Here is a 23,052-nt window from a genome sequence, read left to right on the forward strand (position 1 = left end):
CTTTCCCCGCGGCGCCGCGGCGGCCCCGGGCGGGACGGGCCGGACATGGCCCCGCGCGGCCGCCCCGAAGCCGCCGCCATGCCCAAACGGGGCGCCCGCAAACGCCTCAAGTTCCGTGCCGACGACGTCTGCTCCGAACGCGGTGAGGATGCGGGGCGGGGATGGAGGGGAGCGAGGCCGTGCGAGGGGACGGGCCTAGCGGGCCCTGCGGCCTGGCCCGGGAGCGGAGAGGCTCGGAGGTGGGAGCGTTAAGGCTGTGCATGAGGGGAGGCGAGGCTCCTCAGCTGGTGCTGCGCGGCCGGCGGGCGGGGAGCGGCGGGTTGGGCTGCTGCGAGGAGCAGCGAGGGGTTTGTGTTGGCTGGGCACAGGGAGAGCTGCTCCGTGCTGGACGGTGATGGCCGTCCGTGCCTGTGGTGGAAGCCTGCGGGGCTGCCGGGGCTGCTTTTGCTGCGTGCTTTCTCCTCGGCGCTGTCCCCGTGCAGCGTCCTCCTTGAGGAGGGATTGCACCTGTTAGACCTCTCTCCCCTCCTTGTAAGCTGTAATCCCCTGTCGCCCTGTCTCTTGACTCTCCTGCAGTGACGGTGGCAGATTATGCGAACTCAGACCCGGCTGTCGTGAAATCTGGACGGGTGAAGAAAGCTGTGGCCAACGCAGTGCAGCAGGAAGGTGAGCGTTGTGTGTAGGGAGCCTGCCCTGCCAGCCGGCATGTGGGAAGGCTGCCCCCCATCCCACCAGCCTCTGTGCTGTGGGGCTCCTCTTCATCCCCATGGTCTGAGAAAACAGTTTGGTTTGATGCCTGAAGATGAGTCTGCATTTTTCTGTGGGATTATTCAGATCTTAGACAGGATTTTTGCAGAATTCCAGCTGCAAGTCCAGCAAGAATTGCAGAGTCTTTCCTGGTGCCTTAAATTGAAGAGTTTTTTTCTTTTTTAATATGGAGTGTTACCTCCTGCTTGAAGCAAAAAAAAAAAAACCTCACCAACTACAAAGACAACAGAGTCTGTATGGCTACATTACCTCATACAGAACTATAGATAATTTTACTACCAGGTAAAACTATTTGAAATTAGAATAATGGAATGATGTTAGCTCTGATAAATTGTGCTGCAGGCTGCAGTGAGATCTTTTGAGAGTATTGCTGTTGTTTAGTAAGCTGTATAAGCAAGCAGTTTCCTGAACAGCTATTGCAGTGCTTTGTTCTCTACTTCCTTGGTTTTCAGCTGCTGAGAGTAATGGGAACATTATGGGCTAACTCACCCTGCTTGCTCAAGAGCTGTTAGTATTTAGGATTTGACTCCTAAGTGGAACTGGTCTGACATGTGGAATTGGTTGGAGGTGGATGTTATTATGTGGACAGTGACTGCTGTAAAGAGGTGCTCTTTGCACTGTGAAGTTTACAGGATAGCGATGCCACTCAGTTTTCCTTTCTAGTCACTGCTCAAGCTTTTCAGATCAGGGCACCTTCCATTCTTTGTACAAAGCTGGAGGCTTCCCTCTCCCTGTTTTGTTTCCTGTTCAGTCTTACACAGACTCTCCATTTGAGGCAATGCCTCCCACTGCTGCACTTCAGCTTCATAGCAAGCTGTAACATCTTTCCCTTCTTGCCCCCACTCTGAGTCCTTGCATTGCTTACCCTGTGCAGTTTAACCCCTCTCCTAAAATCCAGCATCCCGTTGCTGGTTCACCTTCTTGCTGCTCAGATGACTGTGATTCCTTGCAGAACTGCTGGGGTTTCACCCTTCTGATGAACTGATCCTCAGGCTCTGTCCTTATCAGCCCCAGGCTGTTCTACAGCCTTATCTGTCCTGGTCGTGACCGTGGGGCACCCTGACAACCAGCAGCAGGAAGGAGATGGCCTCTGCCTGGGGAACTTTGGCCTCGCTCACCTCTTACCTTGCTGGTTCTCAAACATTGCCCTGCCCATGGCTGCCAGGAGGCAGGGAGGGGAGCAAAGGCCAGGTGGAATTTTCCTGAGCATTTATCTGTTCCTTCCTAACCCGCAGGGACAAGGTGGGGGTGGCTGCTGTGAGATGAATGGGATGGAATCTCTCTGGCAAGATTACGATGTAGCGTGACTCAGTGTGAACAGCCTTGCTGAGCTTTCCTTCCTAGAGTGTGACTGCCTTCTTCTGAACCCTTCCCTGAGTCTTGATTAGTTGTCATCTCTTGCTTGGCTGTATTTGATGTCACAACTGTCATGTGTTGCCATCTGCTTCTATTTGGTTTTGCCTGCATAAGGTTGTATGTAGAGGTGAGTGCTGTTACAGAGCGAGGGATATCACTGCCACAAATGCATACAGTTTACAAAGTAAATTGTGCAAAATATGGTGGAACTCATTTGGCAGAGCACTGCAGTTCTGTGATGTGGCCAGAAACCAAGTGATGCAGTCCCTCTTCCTAAACTGCTCAAGCTCTGTCTTAGGACTTCGTTTCCATCTGCTCTGTTATCATTTCACAACCTTGCTCTGTGGTTAAGAAATGAGGAAAATCTCTAGCCTAGGTTTATTTATAATCAGTACTTAATGATTTATTTTTTTTCTGCCACTTCTTGCTCTCTGCTGGCTCTGCTGGCTGTATCTGCAATATGTAAAACCTTCCAGGGGTTTCCTTTGCTAGGCTAGAAAAGTGTGAGCAGCACAGATCTCCTTTGAGGGAGCCAGATGCCTCTTGATAGAGGTGCTTTTCTTCATCCAAGCAAATTCTGTTGAAATTCAACTTTCTTGAATGCACGTGGCCCCACATTTTAGACTGTTTGCAGAGTGCTTATAATGCTGTTATCATGCTGGTTCCTCTGTGTCTGTGCCTTGTTCGGCTGTAACACAGGACTGCACCTTTCTTTTTTAAGACTCCTGTTATTGCCTCACACATGACTTTTTCTGCCCCAGTGAGTCTTCAGTTTACAGTAAAATATTTCCTAACAGTGAAGTGTTTGAACATCTCCCCAGAGGCAGCAAAAGAAATTCTGTCTTCGCTTGCTGTTGCTCATTAGGCCCTTCAATAAAATCTGAAGTGGAGCTTGTGTACTTGGCTCTGAGTTCCATTGCTGATGGATTGCTTGTCTTCAGCCGCAGGATCTCTTTGTCCTGCTGAGAAGGAAGTACACTTCCAGTGTTCTGAGGACAATTCGAGCATGGGTGCTGGCTTTATGCAGGCTGAGCAGTGGTCAGACAGGGATGCTGTGGTATGCAGGGCAGCCAGTTGGTGCCACACAAGAAGCGGTGGTGTTTTATTCAAAGTCATAAACAGCTTCAGGGAAACCAGTGGATCATCCTCATTGTTCCTTCCTTAAAACAGTAGGCTGTTGTTTCTAAGTCACTCACCTGTGCTAATCTTGCTCTGAGAAGGTAATCCCAGGGCTTAGGGTTTCCATGCGTCACCAGGAGACTTTAATGCAGTTATGTTGCTTCTTAGCAGTGGCTCTGGTTCCCCTGAAGTATCTCCTGAGCTTGAATCATCTGTTTCTGTCTATCTCCTGGCATACTTATCGTGTCATTGCTTGTCATTCTAGTAAAATCCCTCTGTGGTTTGGAAGCTTCTTGTGTTCCTTCTGAGGAAGTTCTCTCCATGTCAGGAGAGTCTTGTGACAGCAGTGATGAAATGGATACAAAGGAAAGTATCAGTGGGCGAACTGCATCCAGAAAAAAGAAGAGCAAAAGACACAAAGGTATGTTCACCAGCCTCTCCTGGGTGCTGTGTGTGGGTTTCTTCAATTAACAACTGCTGTTTGCAGGTTAAACCTGCAGCTTCAGGGCATCCTGTAATTTGTATTTTGAAATATAAATCATAATAATGCAAAGGATTGAATCACTCTGCCCCATTTGTCCCAGGAACCTGCTGTGACTCAGTCACACGTGTTGTCTTTTCACTAAGGCTGAGCTTTGGGCATGAAATCAGAGCCAAAGAGCTTGCTGCTTTCAGCAGTCTTCTCTCAGCCTTGGAAAATTAATGCTGCTTATGAGAAGAGTTGTGAAACTTTGCCATGGGATGTGTGTTACAGTTCTTGCTTGAAAGCATGCAGGTGAAAGCAGAGTTTGCTTTAGGAAAAAAACAAACCAACAAAAACAAACAGACGTTGATGCCCATGTTGTGTCTGTTGGTGGAATCCAGGCTCTGTTGGTTCCTGGTACTTAAGTTTAACTGTTAGTACTGATAGCAGTTTGATATCCAGGGCTGTGTGCACAGCTCTGCTCTGGGCTCATTGTGGGCAAGTCAGTCTGTAGGGAAGTGAGCACATCCAGAACCTCCCTTGGCAGTAGTGAGCTTCCTCCTTTCAGCCCATCTTATTCTTTCTATCTGCCGCTCTGCACACGTGTGCAACCTGTGCAGCAGTGATAAATGATGGCACCTGTCCAGCAGTGTGAAGTGAAATTGTCTCAGACTTGTTCATATGACTGCATTTACATCCGTGTTGCAGTTACTCACCCATGCTAACAGCACTACAGCATAGGCCTCCAGCTGTGATTTGGTGAAGAAGTTCTTTATTACGCTAATGTACCTTGATTGCATTTAGAAAATCCTGATGGTGATGGTGGAGAGGAATACCCCATTGATATCTGGCTGCTGTTGGCTTCCTACATTCGCCCTGAGGACATTGTCCGGTTCTCTTTGATTTGCAAGAAAGCCTGGACTGTTACTTGCACTGCTGCCTTTTGGACCAGACTCTACAGAAGGTGAGACTCTAAAGAATGTCTTAACTATTCTGAGAGACTGCAGCCATGGCTGGCTTTCTGTAGAGCTGTAAGTAAGAGAACACTTCCCTATGGTCTGGGGAGCTTAATATTTAGATGTTGAAATGATGGTGTGGGCCTCATTTGGGGAGGAGTTGTGGTGTATTGCACCTGCTTTGACTGTGGGAAAGGATCTGTCTGTGGTGTGTTCCCATGTGCTTTCTATAAGATCTCAAAGCTTTGTGCACTTTTCTGCTTGCTGGAGCCTACACACTCCTGTTCACAAGTGGAAGCACTTACAGTAAAGTCACTGCTTTACCTTAGAGACAGGCAATCACCACTGACAGAAACCTGGCCCTGCCTCAAGCTTTCATCATAGTCACCTTTCTGTACTTAGGATGGCATGAAAGAAGCTAATGCATTTAGGAGCTGTCTCAGAAGCAGAAGTAAGCTTTAAATGAAGTAAAAGAAGAGAAAGAGTATCAGCATCCAGAACAAATCCTCCTGTCCTTGCACATCTCACTTGAACTTTCCTTCAGGACAGAATGTTTTCTCTATTGGACAAGAGAAGGCTCTGGGGAGATCTTTGTGATCTTCAGTACTTATGAGGAGCTTACAAGCAGGAGGGAAATAAATCCAATTTTTTACTCACTTAGATAGCGATAGGACAAGGGGGAATGATTCAAACTGAAAGAAGGGAGGTTTAAGTTGTATGTTAGGAAGAAATTCTTTGCTTGGAGGGTGGAGATGCTGGAGTGCTGCCCAGAGAAGCTGTGGATGTCCCACTCCTGGAGGCCAGGCTTATGGGATCCTGGGCAGTCTGATCTAGGGGCTGGCAGTCCTCACCACAGCAAGGGGGTTGAAAATAGATGATCTCTGATGTCCTTATAAGTGATAAGGTGTATATAAGTATGGAGCAAACCACAGCTATGGGCATCCCTGTCTGTTTTTTCAGTGTGAAGTTCCCTAGCAGGTGCTTCCTTGGTGTGTTCTCTCTGATCAGAGTAGCTCTCGAGCCCAGGCATCCAGGCCGTTCAGGCATTTGTAAGCATGCAGCTCAGCTGAAGTGGGTCCTGGGGAACTTGAATGCACCTGCAGGCCTTTACATAACCCACAACTAAAATACCATTTGCTCTGTCTGGGCAAACAGCCTGCAAGGGAGCTAGTGGGGAGCTGCAGCATCGTGTGCCCGCGTTGTGTTGGAGGCGGTACAGAAACCCTCATGCCCTCCGAGTTGCCAACGGGATCAATCAGGTGTTTGCTTTTCTCTCAGTGCTGATCACCTCTCTCTCTCTCCTGCATGTCTCTGCCGTTCAGACTCCTTAGTTTGAGTTGGGTTTGTCGTTGGTTTTCAGGCACTACAGTCTGGATGCATACCTGCCCCTCCGCTTGCGGCCCGAGTCCATGGAGAAGCTGCACTGCCTCCGTGCGTGCGTCATCCGGTCGCTGTACCACATGTATGAGCCTTTTGCATCTCGAGTCTCCAGGAACCCAGCTATTCCAGACAGTACTCCCAGCACTTTAAAGAATTCCAGAGTAAGTGGGATCCTGAGGAAAAGTGGGATGTCTGAGGTGCTCCTCGGCTGTTTTCTCCTTCCGGAAGAAAAATAGGTGGTGTTTAAAATCAGAGGAGAGCTGAGGTTGGAAGGAATGTTGAAAGATAGCTGAGTCCAAACTTCTGTGTGAGGGTTGGGGTGAGAATTAGCTCGGACTGGTAACGTTTAATAGCGTGGTGGTTATCTGTCTCTGTGCAGTTCCTCCTGCAGAGCATTTTAGTTACTCTTCTGGTTGCTTCGGTCCTACTGCAACAGCTTTAGAATCAGCAGAAAGGCACTCGTTTCACTGAACATGAAAACTCTTAGGGATATTTGAAGCTCTTCCCTCCTCTGTTGCAAATGTGTTGCTGAAAGGAGGCTGCAGGAGGGACAGTTTTTATATTCTCAGCTTTATTCAGATGCTGCCAGAATGCATCTTCACTCCATGGAGAGATCAGAAGCAATGCTAACAGCCACTGAAAGGGAATCATTTTAGACTCCATTCCTGTAGTTCGTGCTTCATCTTTGGTTTCTGAGGAGGGGAAGGCAGTGATGTTGTGAGCATGGCAAATGTGCAGTGAACGACTGCTGTAGGACTGGGCTGCGGCTGTGTTGGGCTGGGAGAGGTTCGTCACTGGCGGGGACAGGCAGCTTCCCTTCCTCTTGCAGCTTGGGGCCCTTGTGTATCCATCCCTCTTTAATCACTGCTGATCATTAATTTGGAAATGCCCGTGTTTCTTGTTTGGTTTTACCTCACAGCTGGCCGTACTTTGTGAACAGCTTAAGCAGCAGTGTGAATTCTCCATCCTCCAAATCAACAAACTTACTGAATGAGCTTTTTGAAGATGAACTGCAGTGGCTTTGTTTCAACAGTTTATTTTCCATGCAGAATAGAGCTACCCATCTATCTGTGTGCAGCATTGCTTCTTTCTTCCTTCCTCTCCCTGGACAAAAACGTTGTACTGCTGAGGGAGCATTGTGCAGTAACACAAGCAGATGGTGCTGCAGAGCAGGAGAAAAGCATTTAATTCTGTGTCAGAGTTCTGTGTCAGAAGTCTGCATCCAGAGCTGTTTATTCTCTTCTTAATTTGCCAGCTTACATGTCATCTTTCTTAAACTAAACAGCAGAATAGTTCTAGGAAATGCCCACTTAGCCATAGTCCTTCAGTCTCACTTCTTAGTGTCTCCCCTGCTGCTCAGATACGTGGTGTGGCTGTGAGGGGTGAGATGGTGCTGGCAGGATTTTGGGAGCGTTTGTGTTGACATCATAACGGCTTTGGTGCCCACTGCTGATGCTTCTACTGCACTTCAGTTTGAAGATAGTTCTTGAAGTGCAGTCTTTCGTTGTTCAGGTCTTAAAAAAGGAAATTAAAGGATGATGAGGCTTTGCTTAGGACAGCAGAGATCTGACCTGACCCCCTGGAGCACTAAGGAGCCATCACAAGGCTGGTCTTGCTGTGCTACTGCACTGCAAGACAGTGAGCTCCACACGTGTGTTACTGTGCACTGAAATGTCAAAGCACAGTGGGTATGGAGGAGGGTCTGACACTTCCTTCCCATGTTCTTGCTTTCATGGGCTTTGGTTATACCTCTGTGGGTCACTGAAAATAATGGCAGATTCTTACGTAAGCTGCATGTGGCAAGAGGAGACTCCAGTCCTCTGTGTTACCAAATCCAGCTTTTCCTCTTTAATTTCCTTTTTTCTTTCCCTAGCCTAGCTTGTGTGGGACACTGGAGCTGTTATGGTGTCAGCAGAAGTGTTTGCCCTTTAAAGACATCCCCCATTATTTTTGGTGGAGCAGCAGGCCGTACGGCGCGTCTGAAGGGCAGGACGGCTGACCCGTGGACAACATCCTCTGCCCCTTAGGAGGTACTGACCATTTTGTGCTTCACTACTTGCAAGTTGCTAGACCAGGCCGTCTGTGCAGGTGAACTACAAATAGCACTGATGGCAGAGTTAAACTGAGATAAGAAAGATCTGGAGAATGTTTTTATTGGCAAAACGTGAGGGCTGCCTCCTCTCCTCCCACGTGGAGGTTGGTTACTTGATGTGTGTTTCTGAAATTGACTGCTTTGGTCACCTCATGAGGACTGTGGAGGTAAGGGTCCCCAATGAGTCTTGCTTATGGATGTGACTCGGAGTTGAGGTAGGGGTCCTGCATCACCTCTAGTCTCTAATTACAGAGGTCCTGTGGTGGATGATGGCTCTGGCTTTGATTCATTCAGGGTTCCACTCTGCTGGATTTACATTAGGTGTGAGCTTCCCAGCGTGACCCAGTCAGGCCTTCTTGGTGTGCAAGAAATGGTGTATGGATCATGAGGAGTTGTCTTTACCAATGCTGTTCTTTCTTTACGTGCTGACACTGTTAGAAGGACCAGGTAAGACCAGCAGTGGTGGGCTGGCATCTGTGCTGTGGAAACTGTGGTGTGTTGATTTGCCAGGTTCTCTTGGTGGCTGTTGAAGGATAGTTGCTTCTGCCTGTTGGTAGGCAGTGAAATTTCCCCCTCCTCTTTTTAGTTCAGGAGTTCTGCTGAGACTCCTGCTGGAACTGGTGCTGTGTGCTGGGATAGATCCTGTGACCATACTGTGATAACTGGATTAAACTGGAGCACGGTGCTGCTTACCTCTGCTGCAGGAGGCCCTTTTCTCATTTCCTTCTAGAACACGAGCAGTAGGTTGCTCAAACTGTGCTAACTTGGCAGTGTTTTTATGCTCTGCAGTACAACAGTCAGTGCCTAGTGATGTCAGGACCTTCTTTTGACTCTAAAGCGGCTTCGGACCTTTCACATCTGTCACCCCGAGGGTCACACATCATTCTTGGCATTTCCCTTTGGATTCTCTCCTTCCTGATCCTTATTCGAAGTTGTTCCTTTTTGCTCAGTCCTGTTTGGAGTCTGATTTATTGGGACTTCTTGGTGGGTGAGGGAAACAGGCGAATCTGTACCGCTCACCTCTGCCTTATGGAAGGGATGGATTGTTCAGAGAGGTTTCTGTTCAGTGCATCAGTGGCTGTAAGTTGCATCATCCTTCTGTGTGATAAGTTGGTCAGCAGTTGGAGACCAAAGTGCTGGGTGTGTTCTTTGGTAATAAATAATTTGAGTAAATGGCTCTGACTGCTCTGTGATTGTGTTTGTAATGGGGAGTCTCAGCACTTTGCTGTAACTTATTGACAGTGATTCCTCCGCAGGTTTCATGGTTTTTGTTTCTTTTTTTCCACCTCAGTGTCTGCTTTTCTGGTGCAAAAAGATTGAAGGGAACAGACAAGAAGCAATGTGGGAATTCAACTTCAAGTTCAAAAAGCAGGTATGGAAACTCAGCAGTTGTGAAAGAAGAACCACAATGGCTGTGAGTTTTTTGGAGAAGTAATGATTTTCCTGTGTGTGGTGGAAGGGAGTGAGGAAACAGTTTTATGGGGTCAGACATCAAAGGAAAACTCTGAATCCTTTGGTAAAACTGAAACATGGCCTGAAACTGCTCTCAGTTTTCAGTCTGTATCACCGAGATGTTTAGAATCTTGTGTATTTATTTTTGGTGTTTCTTTGCTCCTTGCTCCACTGTAAGACGTGGATTGTTTTTCACCCCAAATAAAGTAATCTTTGCATCGTGGCTCCTGACTATCACCAGAAAACAGACTGAATAACTAATCAAACAGTCCACATCTGAAGCTGCTTTACATTGGAAAGATTTCCACGAGAAGTGAAGGAGTGCCTGCTAATGGAGAGCCTCCATGAGTGGTTCTCAGGCTGCTTAAGGCCCCCTCAGGAATTCTGCAGCGTTCCTATGTAAAGAAATAGTCCTTCAGATTCTTTGTCCTGAGGGCTGGCTTTCTGTTGTTCACGTAGCACTGCGCAGTGTGTGGGGATGCTCTGCGAACCTCCTGGGCAGCGCTGGTCTGAAGAAACCAAACTCATCACAGATTCCTGCTTAGCTGACTGTCTCTCTTTCTTTCAAGTCTCCCAGATTTAAGAGCAAATGTTCCAAAGGTCTTCAGCCACCTATTCAGTATGAAGAAGTCCATACAAACCCTGACCAGGATTGCTGTCTGCTGCAGATCACCACCTTTAACTTCATATTCGTGCCAATAGTCATGGGTATGACGTTTACCTTGGTAAGTGCTGGAGATATCTACCACCCAATCTTTGCACGTGAAAGGGGAGGGAGAGCTCTTCTGTGCTGTGTAAATAGCACTGCTCCATCACTCAACCAGCTGTGGAAACCTCAGAGAGAATTATCTCAGGAGTTGCCTACAGTCTCCTCAGTTAAGCTTCTGCAGATCTCTCGGCTCTTCTCTATTGGATGCTGGAGATGTGGTTTGTGCAGAGCTTCTGTGAGAAGCTGAGCTGTGTGTGTGCAGCAGCTGGGAGCAGAGTAGTCACTACCCAATGGGGGAACAGGAGGTGGGATGCAGGAAAATGGAATCCCTTCTTGCCTGAAGGCAGCAAATTCTGAGAGCAAAGTTGTGCAGTGTGTCTTCAATCCTTGACTGCTTGGAAAAACAGCAGCTTTTGAATTAACCCCCAGAAGCTCAGCTCCATACAGAGCTGTGGTGTTAGAAAGCAGCCGAGCAGCTGTGCTAACGCACAGGACAGCACGTGTGTCTGTGCTTGAAGTCTGAGAGGTTCTTTTGGGTGTGACCAGTTCTCTTATTTGGGGCTTCCAGCCACAGGGAACTGGTTTGGAGTGTAACCATTGCAGCGCCTGCTGTAACACAAAGAAGTAATTTTGATCCCCAGAGTCAGCGATCAGTCTGCAGTCCTGCTTACCTGGAAACAAATGCATGTTTCTGCACGTCTGCTTCCTCCAGCACCTCTGTGTCTCTCTCTTGCAGTTCACCATCAACGTGAGCACAGACATGAGGCATCATCGCGTGCGGCTGCTCTTCCAGGACGCCCCTGTTCACAATGGCAAGAAGCCACGACTCGACCAAGGAGTGCAGGTGGTGCTGGACCCCGTGCACAGCGTCCGGCTGCTGGATTGGTGGCACCCTCAGTACCCCTTCTCCCCAAAAGCTTAGTGCTCCCTGCACCGCAGCAGTGACCCGTCTGGCAGGCTGAAGGAAATTCCCAGGAACCAGGAAATCCTATTATTTTTCTTAAATAAATTCTGCAGCCTCCTTGAGAGAGTGATTGAAGCTACTGAGCTGGTGTGTATGTATATAACTTCTGGTCGGTGTTGAGCAGAGCTGAGTGTAAAGCAGAAACTATTTGTAAAACACTTTTATGTAAAATTCACGTTTTATGATTTGAAAGGAGCTCCCTGGAACTGTTCATTTAAAATCCTTTTGGTGCTAATGGAAGTGGTCGTGTTTTCTGTTCTTCAGGAAGAAGTGGGAAGTTTTGCTTTCCAGACGTTGGACGTGACCAGAAACAATTCACAAATGAAGTCCCTGCTTTTTTGGTTTTTTTGTTTTGTTTTTGTTTTTTTTTACTGGCACAGTTGCATTCGAATGCAGTGTGATATTTCAGTGTCTGAGGAGCAGTAAGCAAAGCAGCAGTGTTACAAGAATGCTGATTCACAGTCCGTGGTTGCAGATGTTGGTTTTTTTTTTAAGGCATAAACAATCAAAGGAGTTATTTCAAAGAGGATTTGTAAGGCAAAGGTTCTTGAATGTAAAGATATTCCAAATTCTCACAGTGATGTTCTCCTTTGAAAAGAAGATCAAGATTTCTAAAAGCAGGTTTTTCAGAGAAGACAAACAGGGAGAGGTGATGCAGGTTGTGAACTAAAGCTGCTGGAGCAGTTGTGAAGGACTCAGGTCTGGGCTTTTTGTTCAGACCATGGAGCAGCATTGGCCTGTGGGCACCGGAAAGCCCTGGAGCCGACAGAGATGTGATTCTTAACAGACAAAATAATTGTCATGAGGAAGAAGCAGCCCCAGAACTCTGCAGCTGCAGTGGCTCTGGATTATTTGCCAGCATCACAGAGCACCCCTACTTGGAAGGGACCCACAGACCTTATCCAGTCCAACTCCAGGCTTCACCAGGACCAGCCAGAGTCCAAACCGTTCAGACATTAAGTGGAATGGCCCAGGCTCCTTCAACTGCAGCAGCTTAGGGCTGTGCTCCCTGCCCTGGGCTGCCTGTTCCGTGCCCACCCCCCTCTGGTGGGGAACCTTTCCTTAGCCCCCACCTGACCCTCCCCTGGCACAGCTCTGTGCCGTCCCCAGAGCGAAAAGATGTGTGAGAAGGAAGTGGTGCTGAGTGTGGGTCTGATGGCAGTGCAGTCTGCTGTGTCCAGAGTGAACTGAGAAGGAAATCCAGCAGGTTTCACCTCACTGCTGACAGATGGAGCGAGCAGAGGACGTGCTGGAGTGCAGGTGAGCAACTGGAGGTAGTAACTAACCCTGATCTGAGTTTTAACATCAGGTCTCATCTCAAGCAGGAGTAACTGAGCACTTCCTTCCTGCTGGCCGGCTGTCCTGTTTGGCAAAGGTTTTGGAAAACAGAGTGACTGGGAGGAGGGAGAGTTCAATTTAATAAGCAAATGCCCCACAGTCTCCACACAGCTGCCTGGCAAGTTTCTTGTATGCATTTCCACTGCCATGTAAATCACCACCAAGGGCATCTAAACCCAAACGTGGATCTGTGTTAGACTCTGTGATGTTGACTTCAAACACATTTGAGAAAACTCCAGGTTCTGTTGCTGCTGAACAAGTGCAGTGAAACTGACATTAAGTTGTGAAGTGAGATTAGAGAGAGTGCAAGAGAAGCACTGTGAGTGATAGCAGAGCTGGGCTCTGCGATAGGGGAGCCTGCAGGGTGTGATAGGAGGTGCTGTCTGACTTCAGGTCGGGTGCTGGGCTCTTAAGGGCTGCTGGGGGAAGGGGATCGGCAGCGCCAGGGCAGCGTGAGTACCAGACCTCATGGTGGCCTTGGTGACAGTCCCCTGATGGTGGACTTTGTCCAGCAGAAGCTTCCAGCAGCACGTGGCTGTGTGTGGCTCTGCAGGGCAGCGCAGGAAGCAGGTGGGTGGGGGAGCTTCCTGCAGCTTGTGTTGCGAGGTTGGAGACCGAAACACTGACAGATCCTTCACCCCCAGAGCTGCCTCTTCCACTCCAGCCTTTTTCAATATAGAAACAGAGAAGAACAGCTTTGATTTTTTTAATAAATTATTATTATTTTGTTTGCAAGCATCCCCGCACAGCACGGGGCTGACATCCCATCCTGCAGGAGTGGCTGTTAGTGCTCCCATGGCCAGGTCGGTAACACCACATCCAAACCCGCTGTGTGGGGCCCTCTTTCACCTCTGCTTTGTTCCACTCTGGACCTGAATAATGCAGGGCTGTAAGCTGATCCTGGACGCCTCTCGGGTTTCCCCGCAGAGCTCAGAGAGGCTGAACCTGCAGCTGCAGCACTGTGGGGCTGCTGCTCTGCTGGGTCCCCTCAGGCCTGGCCTGGCTCCTCAATGCATGCAGCTCAGGTGTCCCACGGTGCAAAATGCAATGAGGATAAGGCCGGGCTGCAGGCTCTCGGGGTGCTTGGATGCTGCACATTGAGCCCAAGCAGCCTTTGAGGTTCATGGAATCATTCTGGTTGGAAAAAAACCTCTGAGAACCACAGGTCCAACCCCTCTGTGCCCGCTGACCACATCCCACAGTGCTGTATCTCAGCATCTCTGAACACCTCTGGGGATGGTGATTCCCACCTCCCTGAGCAGCCCTGCCACCGCATCACCGCTCTGTGTTAGAAATGGTTCCTAGGCTCCAACATCACCAAGCGCAGGGATGGGGTTGGACTGGGAAGGGCTGTCGGACAGCCGCCCCTTTCTGCTGCCCTACTGCACTCCCCGGTGCAGCCCAAGCCCCGTTCCCCGCTTCCTCCCACCGGGGCAGGAAGCACTGAGCCCCGGTTCCTTCCTGTATCAGGACGGGGCTGCAGAGGGAAGGGCTGAGTCGCGTCCTGCAGCTCGTGGCTGAGCGGCCCAGGGCCCCCCTGAGCTGAGAAGCAGGGCCTGGCCGAAGGTAGGGAGCACCGCGGCAGCGTAAGGGAAATGGGAACGGAGCGGGTGGGGAGGGCAAAGCCTTCCCTGCAGTTCAGCAGTGGGGCACATCTGCTGTGCCCTGTGCTGCCCCACGCTTTGGGCGTGCAGGAAGATGGGGGGATGGGGGATCGCGGTGCTACCTGCTCTGCCTGGCCGAGATGCAGCTGCAGCTCAGCAGCCTTGTGGCTCCCGGCCACGAACGGGAGCAGAAAAGCAGCCCAGCTCTGTGTCCCGTGCTCCTGACCTGCACTCACTGGGACCCCCATCGGTGCTACTTGTGAGCAGATCTGCAAAGCGGTTTGGGGTGTGGGAGCCCTGGGGGTCCTCCAGCGAGGTCCCCATCCCAGGGAAGGCCAGCGGCGCCCATTCCCAGCTGCTGGCTTACCTGGCCAGTGACGCTCCTCCTCTGCAGGAGGCAGGAGAAGCCGGGGTGGGGCTTTGAGAGCCAGGTATCGGAGCCCAGTGGGGACGCTGCCAGGGCCCAGCACACAGCCGCCCGATGCACCTGTAAGTCTGTGCTGCCTGGGTGGGATGGGCGCCGTTTGTGTGAGCTTTGGCCCTTGGCTGCATGGGGAAGGGTGTGTGAGGGGCCTGGGGAGGAGAGCAGGGGGGTTGGGGCTTGGATCACAGTCACGTTCCTGTCGCGCTGCCCATGAAGAGCTCTCTGTGCTGCACTGACTTAAAGCTTTGGTTTGGGGTCCTGGGTGGAGAAATGTGATTTTTTCCTTCCTTCCTCTTTATGGGATGAATTTTGTGCCGGGAGATGCATGGTGTGCAGGGCAGGGCTGGCTGCCAGGCAGCCCTGAGCAGTTGGGATTACTCACCCCAGGGCACAGTGCTGCCCTGATTTTTCATTTCCTCTGCTCCAGCTGTGTGAAACCACGTTTGTCTCTGCTCTGCAGGCTGAGCCCCAGCTGCTCCGCTCCCAGCACCGCAGGCAGCCCCTGCAGCAGCAAGGCCGTGGTGTTTCCTCATTCTCCTTCCTCTTTGCTGTGGGACAGAGCCCACTTGGCCAGGGGGCTCCAAACAGGTGGGAGCAACGTGTTGGGCTCCTGGCAGCTGGCAGTCCCCAGGGGGCAGCTCTTGGGGATGCCCCTGGCAGGGTGCTCTGCCCAACACAACCCCGTGCTCAGGAGGAGCTCAGCAGTGCTGTGTTCCCCAGACTGGCAGCCAGGGATCCCTTTGGCCATCCACATTACCACCATGAGCTGGCCAGTGCAGAGCAACTGCTCCCAGATGGGGAGAAAATGAAGTTGTCCCAAATAATGTGATGCAGCTGTGATCAGCTAAGATATCCGAGCTCCCAAGGACCCAACTCAAGAGAATGGGCTGTAAGAACAACCCTTTATGGACATCAGAGACCACTCTGCAGAGCTCCTGCAGCCCGGCTGGAGCAGACATGATCCATCACACCCAGGACAGGCGAGCTCAGGGCAGCTCCATCTGATGGTATTGCTTATCTATAATGAACGTGAGGTCAGCTCAGCTACAGTAGCAACAGGTGCTGCACCGAGGGGACGTGCTGTATGTCACCCCATTAAGGTGTTAACACCTCCCAGCAAAGGATTTCTGGACCAGAAAATGGATTTTCTCCTTAAAACAGTCTGTTTTATGCTTGTATTTCCCCATCAGTGCTGAATGAGGCTGTTTTCCCCAGCAGTTGATTGTATTTAGGAGTTCAGGGCAGCTCTCAGTTCTCACTGTGCTGGGTCTCCACGTGTGGCTCCCAGATGCTTTCAGCTGAACACAGGTGCTGTGAGTTGGGATGCATGTGCTGCAGCTGCCCTGCAGGGCTGGGTGCTCACCTGCACTCTGCCTTCCTTCTTCTAGGGCAGACCCAGTTGCATTAATAATGGAAAAACCCCAGGTAAACTCAGGAGCCGTTTAGTCTCGTGCCACACCTCTGCTGCAAGGAGAACTATCTCAAGGGCACTAAAGTCTCTGTGAAGGTGACTTCAAGGCTTTCTTGTCCTCCTGGCTGAGGGACGTGGCTGTGCTGGGCTGTTGGCAGCTGCCTGGGTCAGCAGTACCACTGGTGCTGCCTGTGGGGTGTGGGCAGGAGGGGATGTGCAGCGTGCAATAGGAAGCTGCAGTGTTGGAAGAGCAGCGTGGCTTCTTGTGCCTGGTGGGTTTCTCCCAGCTGGGCTGTGTGGTGCCCCTGGGTGAGCACTGCTGTGTGCATCCCAGTGCCATCTTGCTGTCATCCTGCTGTCCCAGCATAGGGAAGGAGCTTTATCCTGGGCTGTGCTGTGCTCTGATGCATCTCTCTCCTGCAGGGCTCTCAGCAGGCCAGCCCAGTGCTATGCGGGTCTCCCCGAAGCGCTCCCTCACGGCTGTGTTTGCAGCCTCCTTCTTCTTCCTCCTCCTCCTCCTCCTCCTGCACAGGGCCAGCTGGCAGCAGCAGGATTTCCAGGTGAGTCCTGTGCTGGGAGAGTCCCCTCCTCTCTGCCCCACGTGGGCCTCAAACCCCAGCTCTGCTCCCTTCCTGCCCCACTGGGACCCCAACCTCTGGTTCTGCTGCCTTCCTTGGCCCTGTATCACCCCCAAACTCCAGCTCTGCCTTCTCCCTTCCCTTTGGGCTCCTCCAGTCCAGGATCTGAGGAGGCAGATGCTGCCCCTTGGCTTACACGTGTCCAAGACCCCAGGTTCTGACCAGTCCACCTTTGACTGCCATCCAGGTCGATTTTAGGGATCTACCTTCAGATACAGTCCTGAAGACACTGAAGCAAGGAGCCCTGCACGTCCACCAGGACACGGACAGCCTCTCTGCACTCAACAACATCTCCTACCACCTCCTTGCTGGTTCCCCATCATCCCACAAAAGTGAGTGCCTCTGGGGCCTGTTTTGGGCTGGGCTCTGGGAGCTGCACCTCTGACCATCGTGGTCCTCCCCCATCACTGTCACTTTGGGTGCTCTCCCCCCTAACCAGCCTTCTCTGCTCTGTCCAATTGGGGTGTGGGGTGACCACAGCCATTTTGGATTTCCCAGATTTCTGGATGAGATACATTTGCCTGTGGGTGCTTTTCCTGCTTTCCCAGTTGGGATCTGGATCTTCTGACTTTGGATGCAGGGCCATAAATTAGCATTAACTGTGCAGGTTGGCCGTGGGGAGAACTTTTTGGAGACCCCTTCCACATGGGAGAATGTCACTGTGGTGCATCAGTACTCAGCCTGTGAATGCCTTTGCTTTGCCTTGCAGAGTTCTTGGCTGTGGGACTGTCATCAGTGCGACGACCACGTGGCTATTACCTCCGAGACACACTGCAGTCCCTCTTCAAGCAGTCATCAGAAGAGGAGCTGCAGGAGATGGTGGTGGTGGTGCACCTGGCCGATGCAAACCCCAGATGGAACGCCCATGTGGCCGCTGACATCAGCCAAAGGTTCTCTCACCACATCCTCCTGGGCCGGCTCGTGCTTATCCACGCTCCCCATGAGTTTTACCCGACCCTGGAAGGCCTCAAGAGAAACTACAACGACCCAGAGGCGCGGGTGAAGTTCAGGTCCAAGCAGAACGTGGATTACGCCTACCTCGTCACCTTTGCTGCCAACCTCTCCTCCTACTACCTGATGATTGAGGATGATGTGTTGTCTGCCAAGTCCTTCTTCACCGCCATCCGCAAAGCCGTGGCCTCCCAGGAAGGCTCCAACTGGGCCACCCTTGAGTTCTCCAAGCTGGGCTACATCGGTAAGCTCTACCGCTCCACTGACCTTCCTCGCTTGGCTCGCTTCCTCCTCCTCTTCTACCAGGAGATGCCCTGTGATTGGCTGCTGGACCACTTCCGCCTCCTGCTTACCCAGAAGGACGTGATCCGCTTCAAGCCCTCCCTCTTCCAGCACATGGGCCTCTACTCCTCCTTCCAAGGTAGTGTCAACCGACTGGAGGATGACGAGTTCGAGGCTGACGCCATGGACCTTCCGGACAACCCACCAGCAGCCGTGTTCACCAACATGCTTGTCTTTGAGAACTATGAGCCCTCCAAGGCTTACAGCACAGCAGAGGGATATTTCTGGGGGAAAAACCCAGCAGTGGGCAGCATCTTCTGCATCGTCTTCCACCAACCAGCCCGTGTTACCCGTGTCCGGGTGCAGACGGGCTCCAATGAGCGCCATGGGGACTTCCTGCGTGCAGGGGTTCTGGAGCTGGGCCAGAGGCGGCGGGCTGATGGCCGGGACTGCTCTGTGTACACCACTGTGGGCACCTTTGAGAAAGGGAACTTAGAACGGCGGGGGCTGGAGAAGGGAGCACCCAACCCTGTGGAATGTGTGAGGATCCGGGTCACCCAGAGCCAGAGTGAGTGGCTCATCATCCAGAGCATCGATATCTGGACTGCAGGCACCTGAGCAGGGTTGTGATGGGTTGGATTTTGCTCTAAGAAGAGGTTTATTTTTCTCAGTCCTTTTTTTGATTTAAAGGAGAATTAAATTATTCAGCCAAGCTGGTCCTACCTGCTGAATGTAGAGGGGTGGCAGGGCAACTGTGGGGTCTGCTTCCTGCAGGAAGATGGATGGGGGATGCTGCAGAGAGCAGTGCCCAGCCCTACAACCCATCAGTATGGGGAGAGTGACGGACACGCAGCTCTGCAAGCTCTTTGTGTCCTGGTGGAGTGCCACTTTCCCTGCTCTGAGCAGTGGGGTCCTGCTTCCTTTGTTCCCTGGTGTCCTTCTCGGTACCTCCTTAGGCCCTGACTCAGCTAATTAATTAACAGCAGTGAGTCTATTAGCCAGGCAACAGCATTTTTTGCAACTTCTCAACACCACCCCATCCTCAGTTGTCTAACCCTTACCTCCTGACTTTCTATCACACTGCTGTTATTCTCTTATCCTGTTTTCAAGCTACTTCTGCAAGTCCCCTGAGCAGCACCCCATATGGGAAGCCAGGAGTCCAGGCACTGCCTGCAGGAGCCTCTGGTATCGCTGATTTCTGTGCTGCTGGGAGGGGCAGCGGCCACCAGATGGACCCACAGCACCGGCTCAGTCCTTGCAGGGCACCCGGGGCAGCTCTGATGTTCAGACCCGGCAGGGAGATTTCTGGGTAGATTTCAGGCCAGCGAGGTGCTGAACGCTGAGCTCCAGGCCCTGCAGCAGCCACCCGCCCCTCAGTGCTGCAGGGACATGGCTTCGCCCTGAAAAAAGTCAGCCACGTAGAAGGTCTTTGTCTGCATTTAATACAAAGATGCTACACAATAAACTCCAGCACCTTCCTGACGTTCTAAGGGTTCCAGCCAAAGCACAGTCAGAGGTCTTGGGAATTTTGAGGAACACAAAGGTGACCTTCCTAGGGCTACGATCCCAGACCATAGAATGACTTGGGTTAGAAGATACCTTAAACATCATCTAGTTCCAGCTCCAAAAAAGAAAGATCTTTATCCATTGAATAGCTCAGCTTTCAAACCCATACCTCTCCATTTCAGAGATAAGCTGTGCTCCAGCAAAGCCACTGCCCCACTTCTCTTGGACACAATGCCTTTCATGCACTGTGTGAACGTCACGGGTTACAAGCAGGGTTACAAACCAAAAGCTTTCTCCCCAGTGTATTTTTATCTGCTGCTAAAGGAGGTAAACAGAGATAGAAGTATAGATCAGCATACCTGTTCTTTTACTTGTTAATCTACTAATCAGCTCTGTGCAGCTCTCCTGCAGAGAAACAAAATGCAGTCTCTGTTACGCTGGTGTAAATCTGGAGAAACTCCACTGAGTAACATGGACATGCACTCAGGTTACACCAGAGTAAGTGCAAGCAGCAGCTGACCAGCAGCAGGGATCCCACATGCAGTGCACGTGTGTCACGCTTTGGAGTTCCCAATTAACATCAGTGCAAACGAGAGATGGAGGTGGCTTCTTCATCCTGGAGCAGCACCATATAATTTAGCCTACAAAAATGATCCCGTTACTTTTCTCCCACTAAACTCCACACCAAGACTCTCTAACACAGGGCTGATGTCAACCCCAGCAAGCAGTGACTGCGGCATCGTGCCGGTGGCACAGCGCCCTGGAGCTGCAGCCCCCACTGACCCACGCACTGGGGTGGCAGAGCTGTGTGTGGCTGTTTACATGCAGCCAGGGGCCAGCTGTCAGTGCAGGTCTCAGCCTATGGGCTGATGTACAGGGCAAGGGGACAAAAACCAGGGACAAGCACTGTGGCCTGCCCCTCTCTACAAAAGGGTAAATCGGAGAGGGTTAGAGCTTCCAGGCCAACACCACGGCTGTCCTGAAGGATGGCTTGCTGTCTGTCTCTACCTGCTGAGCTACCCGGGCTCCTGGTGCTGCACTGCTGCTCCTCTAGCTCAGCATCTTGTGCCGATCAAAAACTGTCTTCCTCTGCTCCTGCACCTGGCGCTTCCAGCGCTGCTGGGCTCCCTCCACCCTCTCCAGCACTGTGTTGGCTCTGGCCCCTGACGGGGTTGGGGCTGCAGCCAAGGAGCGAGAGTCCTGTAAAGAAACAGTGGACGAGGTCAAAGCAAGGCACGCTCAACCCAAACACAGAGGGAACGAGCATGAGGTCACACTGCTCCCCTGTCAGCCATTCTCTTGTGTCCTCACTGCCCTGTCCCTCCCACAACGGCAGCCACCCGTCTGCACAGCCTCACCTCATTCTCCTCCTCATTGTGCAGGGGCTGTGTGTAAGCATCTGGTTTTCGGATCAGAGGGTCCACCAGTACAAGGAAAGCCATGTAGAGCAGCAGTGCCCCCACCACGGACAAATAAATGATGATAATGACCTGCAGTTAAGCACAGCACGGCAGAAAGGGTCAGTAGAGATCAGAAGTACCACAGAGGCCAGGAAGCTCCCTTCACAGATACCCCTGATGCCTGATCTCGTCCCTCATTTCAGTGCTCACTAGGAAGTCTCTTGCATTTCTTAAAGAAGACTGGTCTTCTCTGCAGCATCAACTGAAACTTGTGCTGCACATAACAGGAGACCAACAGGATGGGTTCCCAACATGAGATACTTTGGCACAATCTCAGCAAGGAGACAGGTCTCCTGTGGTGCCTCCTCCTCAGTGCCAGGAGCGCTCCAGACTCCAACACGGCGCTCTGGTGTGCTCTGGTAGCACACTACCACTGTGTGCTAGCCATGCTTGCTTTGTCTTCCCTTTCTGGGCTGTGCTCCAAAAGCCCAGCCTGTCAAGCTGTGCCTGGGATGGCACAGAGCCACAGGGAGCTGACCCACAATTACCTTGATGGTGGTGGTGCTGCGCTCCTCGTACTTGCACTCACACAGCAGGCAATACGCCTCCACATCGTTCCCGGGCACTGGCATGGGCTCCACAACATGCAGGCAGTTGCTGCAATGCAAAGAAACCAAAATCAGCAACAGGATGAGAAGAAACCAGTGCTCTGTGGAAGGATGCTGTGGTGACTTTGCCCCAGCTTTCACACTGGGCTGATAATGCTGACTGGAGTTCCCACCACAGCTTAGCTAGCCTGAAGTTCCTGGGACGGATTTGCTGAAGCACCTTCTGCAGGGATAACATCCGGGTGAAGGGGGCTGAAGGGCATGACCTACATCTACACCCCTCACCTGGGCTGAGCCTACAGAAACAGCTTGCTTTACACATTCACAGGCAGCAAATCGCTCTCAGAGTGCTGACTTCCACAGATCAACCCCTCAGGCTTCAACGTGCAACTCACCAGTCCTTCTGTGACACATTCTTGTTGTAAATGTGCCCGCTGATGTTCCGGTACGGGGGACAGATGCATTTGCAGCGGATGTCCTCTGAGCTCTGCAGGAACACGAAGGACAAGCATCAGTGAGCCAACACAGGGCTATAGCTCTGCTGCCCTCACCACATAGGGCTGTGGGAGCAGAACATTCCCTAAGACAGAGATGACTTCATTCCACATCTCTCATTTCTCTTATTTCTCCTCTCCAGAGGCGCTCTCAGATGTATCTCAAAACACGAGCTGGAAACCACAACCAAAGTCAGGGCAGAGGCCTCCATCACACACATTCACAGCCCTTCATGTTACAGATACACACAGACCTGCTGCAGTCTGCAATTTGCCTGTAGGAGAACACTTGCTTCTCTGCCATTTTGGTGCCTGCTGTACCACACTCAGCAGCTGAAGCTGCTCACTCACCTTGCCAGCCTGTGCAGGAGGAGAAAGGCCGCAGCTCAGCAGTGTGATCAGCAGCACGGAGGTTGCACACTTCCAGGTGCACTGGGCAAACATTGCGGAGGCCTGAGGAAACAGAAATTCCCACACAGGACAGAGAATCTTCCGCTTAAGGTTAATTTCTTCCTGTATCACGATGCATTCGTACACGAAACTCCAGGACACAGCTCGCACACCCCAAAAAAATCCCTGTCCAAAGAGCTTCCGCCACCCGGAGCTAAACCATCAAACTAAACATCGTTCACAGCCGGCATCGCAGCTCCCCAGCACCGCGGATCAAATCACCGCACCGATCCAACGCAACGCGAGCTCTATCTGCACACGCATCGACCCCACAGCCCTCTCGACCTCCCCGCCCGACCCCCCCCCCCCCCCCCCCGCCCCGCTCCTCACAGCGCAGCCCCGCTCCGTCCATCCAGGCTGCGGCCCGCCGACCGATCCGACCGGCGCCGCCCCCGGCCCTACCTGCCGCGCGACGCCGGCGCCCCTGCGAGCCCCGCCCCAACCCTGCGCGCCCATTGGTTGCAGCGTGACAGGCAGAGCGTTCTGCCAATCGGAAACCAGGGCGGCCCGCCGCGCTCTGATGAGAAGGGCCGCGCCTCAGTGCTGCCTCTCAGTGTGAGGGAGGTGTGGTGCGGTGGGCGGCGGTGTCGTTTTCGTGCTGTGTTGAACTGGGGAGGGAAAAGCTCTGCCACAGCAGGGCAGCAGCTCGGGCTGTTTTACCTTTATGAGTCACGTTTAGCATCCTCT

At 51.8% G+C, this 23,052-nt stretch overlaps 3 protein-coding genes across 11 annotated transcripts; 2 read left to right on the forward strand and 1 right to left on the reverse strand.

Annotated features, from left to right (window-relative positions):
- The first annotated feature begins 33 nt into the window (after window positions 1-33).
- TMEM183A (transmembrane protein 183A) lies at window positions 34-11,494 on the forward strand. The gene is made up of 8 exons (XM_042887099.1): window positions 34-142; window positions 577-666; window positions 3,509-3,664; window positions 4,511-4,670; window positions 6,023-6,203; window positions 9,426-9,506; window positions 10,156-10,311; window positions 11,032-11,494. The coding sequence occupies exons 1-8, from the start codon at window positions 46-48 to the stop codon at window positions 11,215-11,217; spliced, it is 1,107 nt and encodes a 368-aa protein (XP_042743033.1). The 5' UTR covers window positions 34-45; the 3' UTR covers window positions 11,218-11,494.
- Window positions 11,495-11,579: 85 nt separating this feature from the next.
- Window positions 11,580-18,619, forward strand: LOC122188636 (alpha-1,6-mannosyl-glycoprotein 4-beta-N-acetylglucosaminyltransferase). 6 transcript variants are annotated; one of them, XM_042887093.1, is made up of 5 exons: window positions 14,672-14,690; window positions 16,014-16,050; window positions 16,460-16,596; window positions 16,873-17,006; window positions 17,384-18,619. In XM_042887093.1, the coding sequence occupies exons 1-5, from the start codon at window positions 14,683-14,685 to the stop codon at window positions 18,523-18,525; spliced, it is 1,458 nt and encodes a 485-aa protein (XP_042743027.1). In that variant the 5' UTR covers window positions 14,672-14,682; the 3' UTR covers window positions 18,526-18,619. The 6 variants fall into 6 exon arrangements, with proteins under 6 accessions (XP_042743028.1, XP_042743030.1, XP_042743029.1 ...); XM_042887094.1 differs by lacking the exons at window positions 14,672-14,690; window positions 16,014-16,050 and adding an exon at window positions 11,580-12,519 and having other exon boundaries at window positions 16,862-17,006; XM_042887096.1 differs by lacking the exons at window positions 14,672-14,690; window positions 16,014-16,050 and adding an exon at window positions 12,526-14,163 and having other exon boundaries at window positions 16,862-17,006.
- A 709-nt stretch (window positions 18,620-19,328) lies between these two features.
- Window positions 19,329-22,821, reverse strand: TMEM9 (transmembrane protein 9). Of its 4 annotated transcripts, none has more exons than XM_042887102.1 (7): window positions 22,768-22,821; window positions 22,267-22,368; window positions 21,817-21,908; window positions 21,362-21,470; window positions 20,772-20,903; window positions 20,422-20,613; window positions 19,329-19,818 (listed from the first exon to the last, which is right to left on the reverse strand). In XM_042887102.1, exons 1-6 carry the CDS (start codon window positions 22,819-22,821, stop codon window positions 20,464-20,466), a joined length of 639 nt encoding a protein of 212 aa, XP_042743036.1. In that variant the 3' UTR covers window positions 19,329-19,818; window positions 20,422-20,463. The 4 variants fall into 4 exon arrangements, with proteins under 4 accessions (XP_042743036.1, XP_042743035.1, XP_042743034.1 ...); XM_042887101.1 differs by having other exon boundaries at window positions 19,329-20,054; XM_042887100.1 differs by having other exon boundaries at window positions 19,329-20,613.
- Between the last annotated feature and the right edge of the window lie 231 nt (window positions 22,822-23,052).

The sequence above is a fragment of the Lagopus leucura genome, unplaced genomic scaffold (assembly GCF_019238085.1).
Source record: "Lagopus leucura isolate 7727_CA_CO unplaced genomic scaffold, USGS_WTPT01 Super-Scaffold_100073, whole genome shotgun sequence".
NCBI classification, from domain to species: Eukaryota; Metazoa; Chordata; class Aves; order Galliformes; family Phasianidae; genus Lagopus; species Lagopus leucura.

Excerpts from the sequence above, each read along its gene's own strand:
- TMEM183A (XM_042887099.1), top strand. The coding sequence starts at position 46 with ATGGCCCCGCGCGGCCGCCCCGAAGCCGCCGCCATGCCCAAACGGGGC. Across the intron at positions 3,665-4,510 it reads GAAGAGCAAAAGACACAAAG|AAAATCCTGATGGTGATGGT; the intron begins GTATGTTCACCA and ends GATTGCATTTAG. Across the intron at positions 10,312-11,031 it reads TGGGTATGACGTTTACCTTG|TTCACCATCAACGTGAGCAC; the intron begins GTAAGTGCTGGA and ends TCTCTCTTGCAG.
- LOC122188636 (XM_042887093.1), top strand. Across the intron at positions 16,597-16,872 it reads GGCAGCAGCAGGATTTCCAG|GGATCTACCTTCAGATACAG; the intron begins GTGAGTCCTGTG and ends GGTCGATTTTAG. Across the intron at positions 17,007-17,383 it reads TTCCCCATCATCCCACAAAA|AGTTCTTGGCTGTGGGACTG; the intron begins GTGAGTGCCTCT and ends TTTGCCTTGCAG.
- TMEM9 (XM_042887102.1), bottom strand. The coding sequence starts at position 22,821 with ATGGGCGCGCAGGGTTGGGGCGGGGCTCGCAGGGGCGCCGGCGTCGCG. Across the intron at positions 20,904-21,361 it reads GCAGCACCACCACCATCAAG|GTCATTATCATCATTTATTT; the intron begins GTAATTGTGGGT and ends GCTTAACTGCAG. Across the intron at positions 20,614-20,771 it reads ACAATGAGGAGGAGAATGAG|GACTCTCGCTCCTTGGCTGC; the intron begins GTGAGGCTGTGC and ends GTTTCTTTACAG.